At 40.2% G+C, this 19,014-nt stretch overlaps 1 protein-coding gene across 2 annotated transcripts in view; it reads right to left on the bottom strand.

Moving 5' to 3' along the window:
- Nucleotides 1-847: 847 nt before the first annotated feature.
- pex5la (peroxisomal biogenesis factor 5-like a) overlaps nt 848-19,014 on the bottom strand; it is a 92,912-nt gene continuing 74,745 nt past the window's right edge. For both annotated transcript variants that reach the window (XM_061033617.1, XM_061033618.1), the window contains 6 exons: nt 17,636-17,779; nt 12,576-12,646; nt 10,566-10,784; nt 7,750-7,915; nt 4,025-4,182; nt 848-3,153 (listed from right to left, as the gene is read on the bottom strand). In XM_061033617.1, the coding sequence (XP_060889600.1) occupies nt 2,952-3,153; nt 4,025-4,182; nt 7,750-7,915; nt 10,566-10,784; nt 12,576-12,646; nt 17,636-17,779 (960 nt within the window). In that variant the 3' untranslated portion in view covers nt 848-2,951. The remainder of the gene's footprint in view (nt 3,154-4,024; nt 4,183-7,749; nt 7,916-10,565; nt 10,785-12,575; nt 12,647-17,635; nt 17,780-19,014) is intronic.

Genomic DNA, 19,014 nt, shown 5'->3' with positions numbered 1-19,014 from the left:
TATAACCTCCAGGTATCTCATACATTTATTACAAACAGGTTGAGTTATGAATTATGGAACGAAAAGTGGATGTAGGTGTTGGACGTGCTGAGACTCTGTTCTGATACAAATGAAAATGAATATGTGCTGAACATTTCTCCTCAGAGCGCCTTCATCCAGCAGCGTTAGCACACATACACCGTACATGACTGAGGTGGATGTTGTCAATAGAAACAAACACTTTCCATGTACCATAAAATCAAACTACGCTAGCAACTGTGCTATGCTTCACTCAGGCATCAAGATCTGAAATCAGAGGATCACCAACTTTACGTGGATTAATGCAATGTGGAATGTGAATGTCAGTCAACCAAACAGTTTCCGAGATATTTCTGTCTTAACCAAAGTGCTGGATGAACAGACTAACTTTTCCATAAATTGAGCTATGCTATGGACATAATCTTATTCAGGGTCCAAATGATGAGGAAATACTAAACAGGACTATTGGATATTATTCAAATAATCTCAGCAAAATAAAAGCTACATTGTCATTTTTTCCCCATAGTAAAGTCTCTCAGACAGTGAGTACATTTTCACCTTGCTTTGATGTTGTTTCCTTTGCCATTGTGTGACCACTGTCAGCATGCAGATGGCATGCACATACTCGCTGTGTCTCAATGGGTTCCTCTGCCTCCATGATCTATTAAACATTATGGATGGCCACAGCAACTCTCTGCAAACTTTTTTTTTTCATATCTTACTACAGCTTCAGCGTTTATAACTATGTTAGTTGTTCTGTTTCAATCCAATTATTGTAATTGAGAGAAACAGTAACAGATTTCTTGTGTTCACAAAAAGGAGCCAGTTTTCTTCTCAGTGCATCCAAGGTGAGTTTCTGGGAGAACAAATGCAACAGACATGTGGAATAGAACATGTATCAGATGGCAAAGTTTGATGTACAGTTTGAATTTGGTGGGAGCAATGGAGGCCAAAGACATATTGTTCTACCATGTGGATATAAAACATGAAGGCTACAGTTCAGGTGGATGCTTTGTCTATGTGTGTGTGTGTGTGTGTGTGTGTGTATCTGTTGCTCTCTTTTTTTTGTTCCCCAGTTTCCTAATGAAGCACTTCTTCCTATTCAGACCATGGCATCAAAGCGTTACAGTTTGAGAAATGAATGGCTCTTGAACTGGTCTCTGGTTTCCCCTGATAGCATTCTCTCAAAGCACTGAATCACCACTTCTTTTTGGTCTGCTGAGGCAGACAAGACCAACCTGACAATCTGAATGGCAACATAAAGCATGACCTTTTTGCATAGGATCTGAATATAGAAACCCACTTTCTCCAGCACACCCAGGCTGTGGACAACACCTGTCAAACCAGCAAGGTGTTGAGCTATAAAGTACAGCAGATTATCTATCATTTACTTGACTCTGTTGGTGTTCAGTGCACAGAGTGACTAGTGACACAGAAGAGGGTATTTGCCAAAAAAAAGTGTGTTATAAGAAAATAACTTTGCTTCTGAGGTTTTGCAACAACAACAAAAGAATCTTCTGAAAGAAATGTCTCCTTACAAACGTGTTTTTTGGTTGCAGGATAACTAAATGTTTTCTATAATCATTATGTAAACTAACGTTTGCAGACGGTGGAGCGAAAACATTTCAAATATGTGCAGCATCCTGCTCAAGCTTACACAAATATTTAAATCATGCATGATGGCTGAGGCAAACTGATTTAATTAAATGTGTGAGCTTCCCTGCCCGCAGAGCCGCAGCGAAGATACAAATGACTGCATTAGGAAATATCCAAAGCTCTTTAAGGTCTTGGCTTGCAGCTACACATTTATTTTTACCTGTAATGCTATTAAGCTGTATTGAATTCTGTTAGGAAAATGAGAGAATGATGTATGGGCTACTAAAGCCATCCTAAGCGGACAGAGATATTTTTAGACCTGTCAAACTTTCTTTCATCAGAGAGAACTCTGAAAGTTTTCACACAAATGAAGGTTTGACAGATCAGTGTTGCCCAGATTTTCTGCATTTCTCCTCACAGTCAGCATAAAGGGAACAAACAAAAGCCAGGAGCCAAGACTGAAAAAATAAATAAAAATAAATGGCTCAGACAGCTTTCAAGTTCAAAAGACGACAGTTATTTAAAGAAATCAAAACCAGTCTGAACATGGCTTAGTGTTACTGTGTTGCAATAAAAATAGTATAAATAAATATTGTTGTTCGCATGCATTAGAGTAAGGCTTTACAACCTGGCTTGCACATTCCACTTGGGTTGAGGAAGTTATCTGTTTGTCTGAAGTGCAAAGGGAAAACTTCTCAAAGTATGTTAATTTTTAACAAGGATCCATTTATGAAAATGCTTTTCATGCAGTATCATTGTCTGTTGAAAGAGGATGAAAACAAGCCAGGAATTGAATCTGGAGTTCCAGGTCATATGGTGCAGTCTTTATCACTTGCTCACTAAATCCATCCTTCAGGAGGGTGAGACAGTCTCGAGTCTTTGAAAGTAATTGGATAACGAAACCTTTTTTTTTTTTCCTCGAGACCTCCTCTTTTCTCTGCAAAGCGGCAAGTGAAGGTTCCTCTGTGAGACCCTGCTGGAACTGTCTGTCTGCACGTCTCCACTGGCTTAGCTCTGTTCCACTGGATGAGTCAGTTTTTAATTGATGTGTTCTCTAAGGCATTGCTCATACAATCTTTGCCCGTCCTTGTGCTCTTCAGGGAAATCACAAATTGCAGTGCAAATCCATCACAAAGCAGTCACTACTTGGAAGAACCTGTCCTCAGACCTGCTCCAAGGTACTTGAGACAAAAATATAACAACTTTGATGTCTGTAGTTAACTTTGACATGCATAAAAATCACACTCTTGTCTGTAACACCAGTTTTGATCCATTCTGATGTGTGCACTTTGGTCTTTGGCTGAAATCAAGAAGTGAGTGTTAGTACCACCCACTCCTCAGATGTCTAAATTGAAGGCTCGCATGAGAAGATCCAGGTCACCAATATTTGCAGCCTGGAAGAGCTCGGGCTGGTCCATCATGGATAAAGCTATCCTCAGAGCAGCCCAGATGTTTCCAGACATCACCTGGTGGTTCTGCTGGCGACTCCCGCTTTTCCTCTGAAGGCTTAAGGCTGTCAGGAAGTTACTGGCTGCCTCTCTGTGGAAGCAAAAATGAGAATGAATGAACAGTTTAACTTTTTAGATAGACAAACATCAGGGCTGTTTTTAGCCATGACAAAAATCATTACAAAATATTAATTTCAGACCTAATTGGTGCTGTTTTGAAGACCCTGTTTTTGCCTAACATGTTATCATCGACTGCTTTCTGGTTGTATGTGACATAACGTGTTAACTATGATTGCTGATATTGGGTAAATAGTTTTGGGCAAAATGTTTCACTCCCAAGTTTTTTTCAATTGACATATGATATATGTAAACACACACACAAATTATTGATTCATTTTTTTAAATGATGACTATCATGTGAAGTAATTTATTGCAATAACAACACACTGCATATGCTTTGCTTCATATTACACTGAATAATAATTCATAAAGACATGTTGCCTATACACTTAAACTTTGTGATTTTTTAATGAGAGTTCTTCAATCAGACAATCGACCGACTATGAATAATATTCACTATGGGGAATAACAAGTTTTTATTTTCTGTTATTGCACAAATCAAAAGAGTAGTTGTTTAATTGATGAATGATAGGAGGATTTGTGGGTGAGGGAAATTAGTTTTACTGCTGCTCTAATTTGAATATGTGTTTTGTTTACTGCACATTAAGAAGGACTAAGCCATCTGCTGCATAAAAGCTGTATTTTTCAGTTTATATATAATCTTTTTTATCTCACCTCAAAGAGCAGCTGGTACCAGACGTTCATAAACAATTTCACATAGTTTTAGATGTTTGGCTGGTATCTGCTTCATAATCCTCCCTCTCGATGGACTGTTTGCTTGTGGTTAGAGGTGAAATCAAAGCGTATCGATAACAGATATTAGCTCTAACCAGGTCACTCACCTGTGAGCCCCGAGGTTAATACAGCTGATTCCCAGGTTGTAGCGAGACCTGATAAATCCTGGCTGTAGCTTCAGGGCTCGTGTGTACGCCTCCACGGCCTCCTGACTCCGGTCCCCATTTGCAAGCGTGGCTCCAAGGCGATTCCACAACAAGTAGTCCTGGATGGAGGGCGAGTGGTGGGGTTAGTAGTGGAATGTCAGAAAGGTGATGTGAAATATGTGTCTTAGTGCAGCTTACTGCCAAGTGAGTTGTCAGCCTTGAGGCTTGCATTTATTTATTTCTGTATGCATTAATAAAAAGGTAGCTTACTGTTTTTAAAAGGAAAGTGCAGGTGGAATAGAGCTAAATAACCTGCTACACAACACTCAGCCTTTTATCTGCAGTGACATCATGACAGTGTAATAGAGCTAAAAATGTGTCCTTTATCAATGCACAAACACCAAGAGAGTTCTCACATATTACACAGCCCAGTGTTTTTTGAGTAACCTAACAATGGTAGTTTAAGGGGAGCTGATGTACATCACACAAGGTGTCCTTGTCGTTGTTCCCCACCTGCAGGGGGACAGGCGAATACAGAGGTCATGGTCTGCTACAGTATAGGGGTCCTTCATCTTTGGCTAAGCCAGCCAGCGGGATATAATTATCTCCCTTTGTGTTCAGAGCTGGTTTTCCAGCAGGGGAGCCCATATTACCAAGTCAAATTTGGAAGGATGGATTTAACAGTGAGTAATACTCCTTCCGGCCTGGGACGATTTTTGGAGGACAGAGACTGATTTGCATGAAGGGGAAGCAGAGATGGAGGAAAAGTTGGTGGTTGTAAACGTGTTTGCCAGTTTGTTTTGTTCCATGCTTGCATATCAGCATTTGAAATGTGTCAGTCTGTTTTCTTTTTGTATGTGGGTGAGCTCTGCTTTGCTATAGATCTTGTTCTGCTCTGAAGCTGCATAATCAGTGACAGCGTATGTGTGCCAGTCAAGAGTTCACAAGGCCAGATTCAGCAGCTCCTTGCTTCACATATTGCTGTGACAGTCGTGTGCTTCACTGCCTCTGTTTGCATGAGCTGTCCCTTGTTGTTTGCGGAGTCATCTCGCTAAGGATGCGTTCAAGCTTGAGGGCTTCATGTCTACTATGTGTGTTGGCATATAAGAGCATGTTGTGTGTGACGATTATGTGTGGCCTTTAAGAATGTGAGTGTTTCTATAGCAGATCTTAGGCCAAATCTGTTTAATAACCAACAAACCAGCAACACGAGGTAATCAATATTATATATGTGTGCTCTTACAATATCACATGTCGTATTAAAGTTTGCTTTTAGGTGGTAAACTGTATTTTACAGTATAATTTCCATGACGGTTTTATGAAAGCAGCACATACAGTAACAGTACGGCAGCTTTCAGTAGCAATTCCCGCTTCCTTATGTAGCTGTCTTTGACGTAACATCCGGTATTTTCACAGCAACGATAAACATTTTGTCTGTCATGGCAGCTCATCATGGCAGCTGCCTGGGCAAGACACGTCCCGTTACAACTATAAAATTACGGATTTCTCTGTCTTTGATATCTGTTGGAAATATTTGAGCTAATGTAAGTACTCAACAAAAAATTATAACATGGGTTTAGTCACATTTTAATAAATGTAGATATTTTTATTTAAACATTGTCATAAAATTCTACATATTGTACGCAAAAAAAAAAAAAAAAAATTGGACAGTGGCCCAAGAAGACTGGAAAAAATGTGAAAGGATAAAACACCTGATACAACATCCCAGTTAATTAGGTCAACTGGCAACAGGTTGGTAACATGATTGTGCGTAAGAAAAGAATCCCCGAGAGGCAGAGCCTTTTGGAAATACAGACAGGGAAGGGTTCAGCACTCTGTGGAAAAGTGAACTGGAATATAGTGCAACAGTTGAAAAATGCTTTTTAACATAAAATTGCAAATAATCTGTGAATTTTACTGTCTACAGTAAATAATAACTAAAGATTTAGAGTATGTCACACAAGGGACAAGGCAGAAACCCAGTTTTTGGTTGCTGTGATCTTTTGGCCCTGCACTTAAAATGGATATGGTTCTTTATTAGACACATGTTCACAGGAACACCTCTGAAGTGTGTGAATAAGTGTTGCACGGTATACCATCATTTCTCTACTTTTTATTCAAAATGGTCCATTACTAGAAATTTCCAGATGTTCAGTACTATTTGTAGGTCAAATGTGGTTCCCGGTTTAAGTTACTGAGAGAGGATGATCGAGATTGAGAGAATTAAAAATCATTATCTGTATCTCCACTAGGGGGCAGTATGAGCAATGCAGTGATGCACCAGTCATCCATTCATGTTTACAGCGTGAGCCTTAGCCACAAGAGAGAGCATTGCCTCTGTCTCAACATGTCCACTACCAACAACAACAGCAAGTGATCTACAGAAAGAATACCTTGGCGTTCTGAACTTCTAAACACAACGGGCTACCATGTTCTACCTTCCCTGCAGAGCTGACGCTTATGGCGAACCTACTGACTTATTGTAACTATATGCTAAAGGTTCAAGAAAACAGTGTCGTACCAACAAGCAAACACTTCAAACCTCACCAAGCACCTCAGTGACAGAAACTCGGACCGCTCCATGAGGTACAAGGCAAGTTAGCATATAAGCTATCTGGCTAGGCCGCTTGTAGGATGGTGATGAGCTGCTAAATTATGTAACACATGATATTTAACGTAAGCGTATCGTGTCGGTATCATCCCCAACCTTCATTGAACATAGTCATGACAAGCAAATTAGAACACGTGACTTCCAAAACAACAATTGCGATAAGGAGATAAGTTGGACTCGGCTGAAATGGAAAGCTGTCCTGTGGTCTGACGGGTCGAAATCTAAAATTCTGTAGGGATTGTTAACAGTGTAATCCAGCCAGCGTTATATGTGGGATGTTGGAGATATCGCTGTAGCATCTTTTCCAGGGTAGGCCTTGCTTATTTCAGCAATACGATGCCAAACCACAATCTGCACGTATTACAGTAACATGGCTAAAAGAGTCTGGATGCTAAATTGGCCTGCCTACCACTTTTCCCTCATTCAAAGTATTTGGAGCATTATGAAACGTAAAATACGACCAATGAGACCCTGAACTATTGAACAGCTAAATCCTACATGAAGCAGGAATGTTAGAATATTCCACTTTAAAAGTTACAGAAACTGCTCTCCTTAATTTACAAACGCTTAGAGTGCAGATGTCATGCAACATGCAACAGAGACGCAAATATATGTATACTTTTTTTTTTTTTTTTTTTAAACATGTTGCTAGCATCAAATTAAAAATGTACACATAATCTTAATCCCAAAACAATTACATTTTTCAGTTTTCAACATTTGACATGTTAAGTTCATACTTGCGTAGCTTGGTACTATTATGGACTTTTGGGAGAATTGACCCTTTGGTGACCTATGACACCAACAACATCTTTTTTTTTCTGTTACTTTTTTATTTTAACACTGTAATACCTATTGGAAAATATAAGGCAGTTAAAAATCAATATATGTGGATAATTGGTTTGTCACTGGATGTCAGAGGAATACTTAATGCTTGTCCTGTAAGTGATGAAAAAAGGGTTTAAATTGACAGATAAGATTAATTGTGCCTGCAGAGTATCTCTGCCTGTGAGAAGTGTTTAACTGCAGCTTCACTCTGTCTTATATGCCTGGTTATTTGTGCGTGTGGTGTTCCTACCTCGGGCCGCACTGATAGCGCTGTATTAAAGGCCTCCACAGCTTTGTTGAACTCTCCGCTGAGGTTGTAGAGCACCCCAAGGCCTGTCTGTAAATCTGGGTCGATGCTGTCAGAGTTGTGCTGAACTGCTTCCAGAAAGAGCTCCTTGACCTCGGGTTGCAGGGAGCTGTGGACACACACACAGCGAAGGATTAGTGTGACTTAAGGCTGCTGAGTGAGCGCTCCTAGGATTGCCATGATGTTCTATACTGCATGTTAACTTTAAAACATGGAGTGTTAAGAGAGAGAGAGAGAGAGAGAGAGAGAGTGACAGGAGAGTAAAGGAGAGAGGGAGGGAAGAGACAGAAATGAGAGCAAAGAAAAGTGGAGAGAGGAGAATATAAGGAGAAAAAATATTCTGATTTATGTGCAGTTTCAATAAGTTAAATTAGTCTCGTGTTCTGTTTGGAATCCTTGTTAGTTCATTAAAATATTAGGTAATACAATATTTTAGTTGTTATTTAATGTAGATGGTAAGTTGGTATGTTGTTCATTGTTTTACGTCAGTATTCCCCACACATAGACGATACCTGGGCGGGCCGCCAAAGTATATATCCGACCTGTTTGTATTTCATTTATTGATTCATAAAATTACTGCGTGCACATGAGAGCGAGAGAGAGAGCAAGAGCCGGGGAGAGAGAGAGAGAGAGCGCGCAGTAGGACCTCACGGCTCCATGCAACATAACAAAACTCCCATTTAAAAAAAAAAACTTCCCTCTTGACTCCTGCGGAGAGATACGACACAGCAAAACCAAGAGTGCAGAATCATATCAGCAGAGAGAGAGAGAGAGAGAGAGAGAAAGAGAGGGAGAGATAATATCCACTGTCCGTACACCCCTCTTGTAAATTAATTTAGAGGCAAAAAAACATTTGATATGAATACAAACCTACTATTGAAAAATACCCTAAGATAAGGGTAAAAAAAAAAAAAAAATAGTTAAGTTATGCCATATTGACAAACACTGAAGCAGTGATTTTCACAGGTAGGTTTTTGGAGGGATTGATTTTGACTGTATTAGATAGTTACCAGCAGAGCAACAATAAGAGGAGATGGTGTGTGTCATACTGTGAGGGTCCATAGCCAAACTTGAACTCAAACTTTCCCCAGTTGTTCATTACACCTTGTTTTGATTTTTATTGACTAAACAAGCAAATGTTTTTGTAATACAAATAATGAATAATTATGTTTCTATCTTGCTACTTTCTAAATGAAGGTTTTAGGATTATTAAATTACTTGTAATGTAAGTTTTTATGTGTATTATATCAAGTAGTTCAAATTCTTCTCGACTGCATGAATGCTCAACTTCACACTTAAAACCTCTGGTTCGTGCGCCTCACTCCCCATACCTCCCCCAGAGGGCCTAGTGTAGATCCACAGTTTGAGAACCAATGCACTAGAGTGAAAAATGAAAATGACAGCTAGACAGCTTCTTCTGCCTCAGTAGTCATCTGGTCCTTAGCTTTTGGGTAAAGATAGGATTGCCCTTTTGTTATGTCTTAGTTTCCACCAGGCTGGTCAGCACAAAGGGAGGGAGGTTAAAGAACTAATAGAGGACGGTGAAACAGGAGGAAAGGAGTGAGCAGCTGACATAAAGGATGACATTCCATGGATAACAGGGACAAATATACTGTAATAATCAATGTTTTAAATAAAGAGCTTCTTTTATTTGGAGAAGACATGAGTCATAAAAATTAGGTTGCTAGGTGTATCAGATGGAACAGGCCTTAAAGGGATACTTTAAGCATTTGCATTAAGCATTGTATGAGTAGTAAACTGGTAGTAGTTTTGAATGGTCGTGCATCCAGCCCTCATTTCCCCCTGAGACTGGAAAGTTCTGTATTTCTAAGTCTGAAAAGGAGCCAGCTTCCAGTGACGTCACTGGAAGCTGTTGTGGTTAGCGGTGTGAAACTACAACGGTAGTTCCTCATATTTTCGACCACTGAACCTACAGACCAATCACAGATCAGTGGGTGGGGACGCTCTCCCAGAATCAAAACTTAACGTCCGCCATATTGGTTGGAAGCTATGCTAACAGGCTCTATGGAGGAAGCTGATAATGGCGAAAAAATATAAATATAGCGGCGAGATGGCTGCTGCCGACAGGCCGGTCTTGTGTTTTGGCTGCTGCGGCTGCTGGCAGCCGGGGCCACCGGGGCCACCGGGGCTGTCGCTGGCTGCCGGCGCCGCTAATGCTGTGCATTCTGGGATTTGGTGTCTTTCATCCACATGAGCCAAAAAGACACTTTCTGCCTTTTCATGACCAAGAAGGCACCAACTTCAAAATGTATTTCACATTTCTACTACATATACGACCCAATGTCAATACAGATTCATGTTTCAACGGGTGAAGTATCCCTTTAAGATTACACGGACCATCTGACCTCTACAGTAGTAAGAGTAGTTTGACAAGCTAGATACACAGCGCTTTGTGTAGCTGGCCTGCCAGTGAAATTACAGCTTTAGACACCATCGCTTGATGAGGAAACATCCAAATTAGTTATTGCTTCTCCTTACAGAGAACTAGACTAACAATGAAATATGAAAGGCTCATGAATATCTTTGAGTTTGCAACATAAAAACTCATTATATATCATGTTTTTCTTTACCGGTACTTAATGACTGTGCAGATGGATTTGGGTTCTTTAGTTGTTGCAAACTAACATTACTATATACATACAGTATATAGATATGTCTGTGTATATATACAATATATATGTGTGTGTGTGTGTGTGTGTGTCATAGATGAAGGATGATTTTCAGTGTAAATATTGCACCTTTCATGTCTTCCCATGTTAAGAACATGTGACATCCTTCGTTGAGAGTTTGGGGATCCGACCAGTTGTGTCTTTCCCTTCAGCAGGTGTTTGTACTTTGGATTGTGCCGCAGCCAGCGGAGCAGGGCCTCACAGGCATCGTTGCGCATACCCGTGTTGGTCAGGCTCACTGCCAGAGCCATGAGGGCTGGGAGGTTGTTTGGGTGGAGCTCCAAACACCTGGAAATAGACAGAAACCGGGCATGTGAGAGAAGAGGTGTTGGAAGGTGTACACTTCAAAGGGAACTCTTGATTTGACAGGCATTAATTGTGACAGGCCAAAGCAAGGGAACATCAGGCTGAGGCTAATGATTCTGGGTCAGGATGGAGGAGCCGCACCTTTCCCTGACTCTGCTGCAGAGGCCAGGACTGCCTGCTGTCCTCAGCACCAGGGTTCGCTTATTTGCATTAGGTTTGCATGAAGGAAAAAAGTGCCATGGCTGATTGAGCCACAACTAGAGGAGGAACATTGCTTGTACTAAGTGCTAAAGTTATATCACCGGTTATATCACTGGGGCTAATGCTGCTAAGTTCCACGTTGGCCTCTGTAATTGAAATGGGGAGAAGAGCAGCACTGTGTCAGAGGAAACAACTCGGATTAGTTAACAGACTGGAGGAGAGGCCAGGAAAAGATTTAGCTTTCATCAAGATGATTTTCAAGCCAGATTTCCTACGACTGACTTCCTTTAAACCCTCATAATCTCAGTCAGACCAAATTATTTCAGGCCACTACTGCAGTGTGCTGAAGGTGAAGATTACATAAACTTTACTTAAGGACAACCACATCTGAAGTGTTCTTTGTTGAAGATGTTTTGCTTCCCATGAGTACAAGGTGTAAAAGTGGGAGGACAAATATAATTTATTTATAAAAAAAACCCTAATCCAGACTGACCATCCAGCTATGCTTTACATGAGAAGACTCAGACTTCTTCTTGTAAAGAATTGGGATGTTGGCCCCTTAAATAACACCATTACAGGACCCCAAATCTGTGAAATTGCCTCATCAATTATTTACACATCTCATAAAATATTTAAGATTTTTAAAGTTGCAGGGACAGAGCTCCCAGTCGAAAGACAGAAAATTGAAATTAAAAATGGACATAACAGTGAAAATAAGTGTTTAATTTCAGAATCATAGTTGTCTAATTCTCTGGCATTATTTCCTCTAGTTGTTACAGTTTACACAGGGTTTACATTGAGCTTGCCAACTAAAGTGTTGACACTGTAGCAACAACAGGACAAATGCCAGTTAAACATCTAATCTCACTTCATACACAAACACTCCAAGAGCAGATGGAGCAATTACATCACAAATATTAGAACTGCAAAGTACAGCAAATCTACATTGTGTTTGACAATATGGTGCAGTGACATTTACATGCAGAATGTTTAACTTTTTTATATTGTGTTTATATCACAACATGAACCAACCATAGATCACACTTCCAAGTGTGAGCAGGCTTTTCTACTAAACGGTTATCTCTTGTGTTTTCATTTTACTTGTCAGTGTTCACACACTCCCAGAAAGGTGCAATTTCTGGCTTAGGCAGTGTTGTGAATGAAAGTGGGCCATCTCCCATTGAGGAATCTGTTCAGACTCTGGCTCTCTGCAATCACCATCCATGTGGGGAGTCTCTATTTTAAGAATAATTATTGCGGGGTGTTGGCTTGTTTAGTTAGACACTTAAAGCAAAAATTATGCTGCTTTCGTTTTTTTCTATACATTTAAGAACTTCACATAAAAAATGTTGGGTTCACTTGCCAGCTACTGCCAAAAAGTTCATTGGCACCTATCAGGCAAATTTCATAGGGATTAATCTATTTAAAATGACATTTGCACTGAGTCTCATTCGTGCAAACATAGATTGTCCTCGAGCAGGAACAGATGACAGTTTGCAAAGTCCAGGAGTGATTTTTTTTTTTTTTTTAGTTTGTATTAAATGAGAATTTGTTGCAGTTGTTTCACCTTACCGCTGTAGGGAGACGATGGCCGCCTGTTCGTTCTCATTTTCAGCCTGGGTGGTCCCTAACACTTGCCAAGCCTGCAGGGACACCAAACACAGGTAATGATAAACAGCAGGGTATAAAACTGGACTCCATAGTCTGTATTCTCCAGGGGTGAAACACAGTAACAGTGACTAAGTTAAGTCTGTCAGACACACTGTGGGATCCTGCGCAGAGCAGCACTTCAGACGCATCACTACACAGGAGCTACATTCAAACAATTAGAACAGTGAACAATTTAAAACCATTATGAGGTCAATCAAGGGCCACGTAATCATGACTTAAAATGAATTTTAAATGTTAGGTTGGAGGGTTGTGCTTAGGTGCTCACAGATACACTATTAAATGATTTGCCTGAAATATATATTGCAGTTTAAAAAGATATCAAACTTATGTGTGGGGTTTATCAGTATCAAGTTTATGAAGGCTTTGTGTCCTTTGTTTTATAGACCAAGCAAAATAATTTTCTTGATTGATTGACTGAAAGGTGTGTTGTATTTTGAAATGCAGAAAAATCAACTGAACTGAATCGGGCTACTTGCTTGTATGACAGCTCTTGTTATCATTTGGCGAATATAAAATAGATTTTTCTCTTAACTATCCCTGCGCTGCAGTGCTGCTTGCACGTATTTAAATGATCTGTTTTACATTTACTGTATATGAAGCCCCTTTCCATGCAAATAAGCCTTGCAAAAAATGTCTCATTCACAAACCCCTTTTGCTAACAGCCACGCAGTTGAGGGGAAATGATTACTATCTGCCGTTGTTGATGGTAACTATGCTGCAGAAGAAGAGATGTCATGCTTAAACTTTCCTCTGATCATGGCAAAATTCCCACCTGTAGACGACCTCAAATCTGTAAATATAACTTGGACATTATTGACATGACATCTCTCTTATCCCTGCTATCTATGCTCAACAGTTATTAGTGTGCTGAAGGATTTGGAAACATAATCTCATTTAAATTTTTGTTATCCCAATATTGCAATTGCGATTTAATGTGCGATTATTTTTTAAAAGTTCCTTATCTTCAGTATTTTAAAAAAAAAAAAGCAATAAATCATTCTTTATTATAACCAACACGATATACAACACTATTCTTTCCTGCAGGCAAGGCATTCAATCACAGTAGTACAGTATATTGACTGACTTGTAAGCTTGTAATAATTATCATGAAAACATAACAAAGCACTGCCAAATACGCATGGTGTATACATTAATATGAAAGTCAGTAACAAATCACACACGCTAAAGTGCTGATTGCAGGAATCTGTGGTTTTCGATCATTCAAAAGACTAAAAAACCCTGTTTGAACATTAGTATAAGTAATTGTAATGATCTCCAGTCGATAACAGTAACACACCACACAGACTACAGTGCAAAATAAGTATGGCACTGCAAGCCACACTGATCCTACTGTATGCTTCTCAGTCGCTTACAGGTTTTTGCTAGGGAAACCAGCATATCGACTTTTGCTGGCCGTATGGACGAGCGAGTGCAAGACACGGCACTTGGGGCTGGTACACAAAGATTCTTGAGGGCAAATTTCGCAGAGTCGTGGAAAGCTGATCTTGTGCACCTTCCACAAGGGCAAGGGATCCTCTTCTCCATCAGTGGCAGGGTTCATCAGGTAACTGTTTAACTCTGCCTCTGCAACATTTTCAAGTTGCATCTAGGCAAAGCAAGAGAGGACACACTGGTCTCGAAAAGCTGCCAAGAGACTTCTACGCCTTTTACGATGCAACATTCAAAGGCTTCTAGGTGTGTCATTTGTCATTTGAGGAATGCCAGGAACTTGGTTTCAAACGATCTAGTAAGGTCAGCTTCCAGTGCACATTGGTCACCTGACAATACCTGGGATACGGCTTTGGCTGGTTCCAGCACTTTGGCAATCATGATTTCTTTGGATCCCCATTTTGTTGGGCCCTCACTTTGAGGGTGTGCTCAGGAAGTTTGAGCTCCCTCTGTGCCTCCATCATTGCTGCCTTCTAACTGTGGGAGAAGTGCCCACCAGCTTCTTGAACAGGCTTTTTGCTATTGACACTTGAGTGCATTTCGTGAAAGAAAGAAACATAATAATGGTGTAGTCCCTACAATTGGAGTTGTGTGATAAAAGGCTATCACCATTACACACACACACACCGACATTCTCTCTCTCACTCACTCTGATACTCACACTCTCACCTCACAAACACTCGCACATGCACGCACACATTCTCACTACAATAGCGAGATGTAATCGGTTCCCCTAAACCCTGGAGCCTGGTCCATTCATTGAGCTGCGCTGCCATTTGATGCTTTGTCCGTTGTTATGCAGACATGGTTCGCTTCATGGAGATCCCTGCTGGCATGCCCCTCTCTCAGGCCGCACGTAATGTTTTCCCCTCTGTGGTCGTCTCGTAAGTAGGCGGCTTTGAGGTTGAGGTCTTCTTCAATGAAATGCACCACAAGTTAGAGCTCTGCTGTACAGCCTGACCACATGTCAGTTGTAGTAGCGAAAAGGGCACGCTGTACCGCTTATCCAGTGTAGTTAACCAAGCTGTAAACCCAGTCTTGGTCGCCGTACTGAGAGGCATTACGTCTTTCCCTATGAACTCTCTTATTGCCTGAGTGACATCCCTGTCCTGTTTTGAATCAAATTCACAAGGAGTTACGCTTTCAAACATTTTGGTCCGAGTCTCTGTCAGGTGGTATTTGGCTGGCTTGACACACTGGTGGGCATTTTAGCCATGCAACTATCGTACATGGCTTTGTGGTCTTTTTTCAAAGTGCTGATACAGGTTAGTATCAGCTGTATCAGTGCCAGGTTCTGCCAAGCTTGAGGCGATTAACCCTCTTTTAGCAGACTGCTATACTCTCGCTCGCATGTCATGTGACCAGTAGGTAATCGCAGCCTTAACGGTTAGAAAATCGTATAATATAGTGCATTTAATCGTTCAGCCCTTCTTATGAGCCACCTCGCAACCTTAGATTCTCGTCCTTCCAAATTTGAGACTTAAATCTAAAGGATTAAGCCTCAACTTTTCATTCAGACGCACCAGTTACGCTAGTGTCTGTTACAGACTGACACGAGAGAGGGACAGCGATGTCAACCCATCACTAAGTTTTCATTAAGTATTGACCTGAGTGTTTGCTGTGATTGACACACATGATGAGGATACCTGAGAACACATACACCACCTTACACTTCAACCGGGTTATGAGTGATAATTGAGATTAAACATTTTAAATGGGTCTATAGCATCATTTGGGGAAAATCCTCATTATGCCTAGTATTACTGTTAACAGTTGGTATATGTTCATTGTTTCCAGTACTAGCATTGTGAGCAGGTTGGTAATTAAAATAATTAAGTAATTCAAATTCAAATCCTGAACTAATCACAATACCATTTTGTTGCTTAGGTATCAATACAGGTGACATTGTTTAATTTGTACTAGTTTCATATCGACAATTACAAATCGGTATTGAGAAAACAGACATTTTGAATTGAATAGTTTTGACTTAATCACACAACTAAATTGATTTCTCTGCTACTATTAATTTGACAGTAAATAATGTAGATTTTAGCAAGTAGTGCGATATACATCTTATCGTGATAAGATTATCGTGTATCGCATTGTAAGGTGTTGCCAATGCACAGTTGCACATACACTTTCCCCACACATGTGGCAATGCTCTTGATGAGACTTACTCAATTTGATGAGCTACTCTCTCTGACTCACACCAGGAAAGAAGCTTTGTTAAAAATGGAGAAACTCATATTGGATCTGTTGAGACTTGCCTTCAAACTAAGTGGATAAAAATGGTCCACTCCCCAATAAGCCCGCCATGAGAGTGCAAAGTGCAGCTCTGCAGTAAATATAATATAATCCACCGCACACTCGAAATGACTTCACTGTGACTTAATTGTAAGCACAGTGTAGTCATTTTCAGTGTGTGGCGGATTATTAATTAATTTTCTCATTGTATAATCCTGTAACTGAGTGGCACCTGAGCATAGTTTGGTGGGGCATGAGGAACCCTGTTGGTTTCTATTATTTTTAGAGTTTTTCTCTCAAACTCAATGTAATTGATTAGTTGATTCATGAAGGTACTTGATCATTAATTTTCTCTCAATCAAATGATTTATAAATTGATCTATATTTGAGATGCTGACATTTTGCATAGTAAACCTTGAGAGTGTCTGTGTGAGAAGCATTGTGTTTGTGCATCTGTTTGACCTCAGGGAGATAAACAAGAAGATGCATTTGATCAGCACAAGAGGGCAGACGTTGATAAAGTACTAACCCCAAAACAAAAAATGTTAGATTAAGAGATTAGGTTTTTTTTGTATCTAAACACCTAATAACCTGTTCTAAAGCTTATCTGTGGAGATGCTTTTTGTCCTATTCTTTGGAAAGAGGGTCAAAATTATTTCTGAATGGCTCCGAGGTCTTCAGAGTGGGCCATAAGCCACTAAGCACCGTAGGAGGAATTTGGGAATCGTATTAGTTCCATACACCGCAGGATAATCCTCTCCTCGGAATAACTGGCACATTTCTGTATATTCCAGGGGATTCTGGAATTACTTTGTATCAAGGCTTTGCTCTTTCAGCCGAGGTACCTTATTTTGTAACAAGGAGTATTAAAAAAGGGGGAATCAACTTTATTTGGTGCAAATGGAAATTCTCATCAAAAGTAAGAACAGATCTTTTTTTTGTCTTCTCCAGTAAACACTTCTTTTAACAAGAACAAAATCCTTTGCCCTCTACAGGCAATCAGCATCCAGCCTGTGGGTACTGCCTGCTAAATCAGCTTCACACCCCCTGTGGTCAGTGAGGCATTCTTCCTCTCCAGCTTTTCTCATCATTTGGGGGAGTTACTGGGGTTGGATGTGGGGCTGAAAATCAAACATATTCTTTTACTTGTCGACCTGACTGAAGCCATGTCCATCCCTTTCTGGAAACATATCACCAGCTGTGAAACAAATAGTTTTATGGTTACCTTGCCCGGTGCGTGCGTGCGTGTGTGAATTTAAGAAAATCACCTCTGAATCATGAGGGTCCTGCAGGACAGCAGCTTCCAGCATAAGAACAGCGTTTGGCAAGTCTCCTTCTTTGGACTTCTTTTGTCCCTCTTCAAATGCGTTAGGCAAGTCCTTATATGGATTATCTGTGTGGAAGTAGTAACCCTGTCAGCGAAAAAGAAAACAACAACAAAAAATTGGGACAGTGGCAATGTCAGTTTGTCTCCTCTGTATTTATATGCAAACCAGGGCAACTGTCCTATGCGACTGTGTATTTAAGCAAAGCTCCAGCAGCAGGAATTGATCTTTTCTGTTTCACATCAAACCTTTGCTGGGCTCCCCGGGGTTTGTCTGTTCTCTTTAAATGTTAAACTTTGCATTTTCAGTCTGTTATTACCCTTGTGTGTTGTTGACCGCTTCTAAACGAGATGACTTTGAAATAGCTTTTACTTTTAAGAACTAGCTCTGTGCTGGGATCAATAAGAGAGCCCAAATGTTCAATCTTGTATGATTTCCTCATGTATGGAGCAGCTGGAGGGTGAAATAAACTGTTCAGCCATATGCCCAACCTTGGAAAACAAACAAATCTCTAAAAAATGCTAAACACTTGCATTAGAATAGGATATATTTTTTATATCCCAAAATGTTCTGTGTGTTCCTATTGTTGATCACTTTCTTTATTCACTTAACCAAAGGCTCAGCCATACAGCAGCCTGTACCCTGGCTAAGGTTGCTGCTGATTAACAAAATAAATCAGGTTTACTGCAAAGCTGGAACCAATTCTGCTTCTGTTTCAAGTTTTTACTTTATTTTTAGCATCCAAATTTGTGACTGTGAATAGATCAATACCACACACCCTCATGCCGTAAGAAATAAACTATAACCTGGAGGTGATCATTTTCACCTTGCATTAACACCAGATGCAGCCAGCTGAGAGTGCTAGTCATCTCCCTCTATTACATTACAAACCAACTACCAGAACACACAGAGCTCAATAATTAAGATATTATGTCCATGGTTTAGCCCACACATATGTTTGTACATCAACAGGGTCACATGGTTTACAGCCACTATGTAGGGTTATTACTTGGGCTGTCAAACGATTAATAATGAATCGCTGAATTTCAATAGTTAATCACATTTTCCTAACAAATTCCATTATTTGGCATTTTATTTGAAAAGTTAATGAAAAAAGCTGAAGTGGACGGTAAAAAAGTGAAATGTTGTCAAAAGATGGATATTACTTTTGAATCGTCAAACCAGCTGTCCTGGAGTTTATGAAGTAAAACGGTTAATTTTGGACCTTAATCACATCCCGATTAACGAGGTTAATGCTGACAGTAGTTAGAACCGGTTGCCTAGCAAATGCACAGGGACAACCAGGAACTTGTTTTTAATCC

Source organism: Labrus mixtus, chromosome 3, assembly GCF_963584025.1.
Source record: "Labrus mixtus chromosome 3, fLabMix1.1, whole genome shotgun sequence".
Taxonomy (NCBI): Eukaryota; Metazoa; Chordata; class Actinopteri; order Labriformes; family Labridae; genus Labrus; species Labrus mixtus.
Note: the sequence above shows the minus strand (reverse complement) of the source record. Positions and strands in the feature narration are given on the sequence as shown.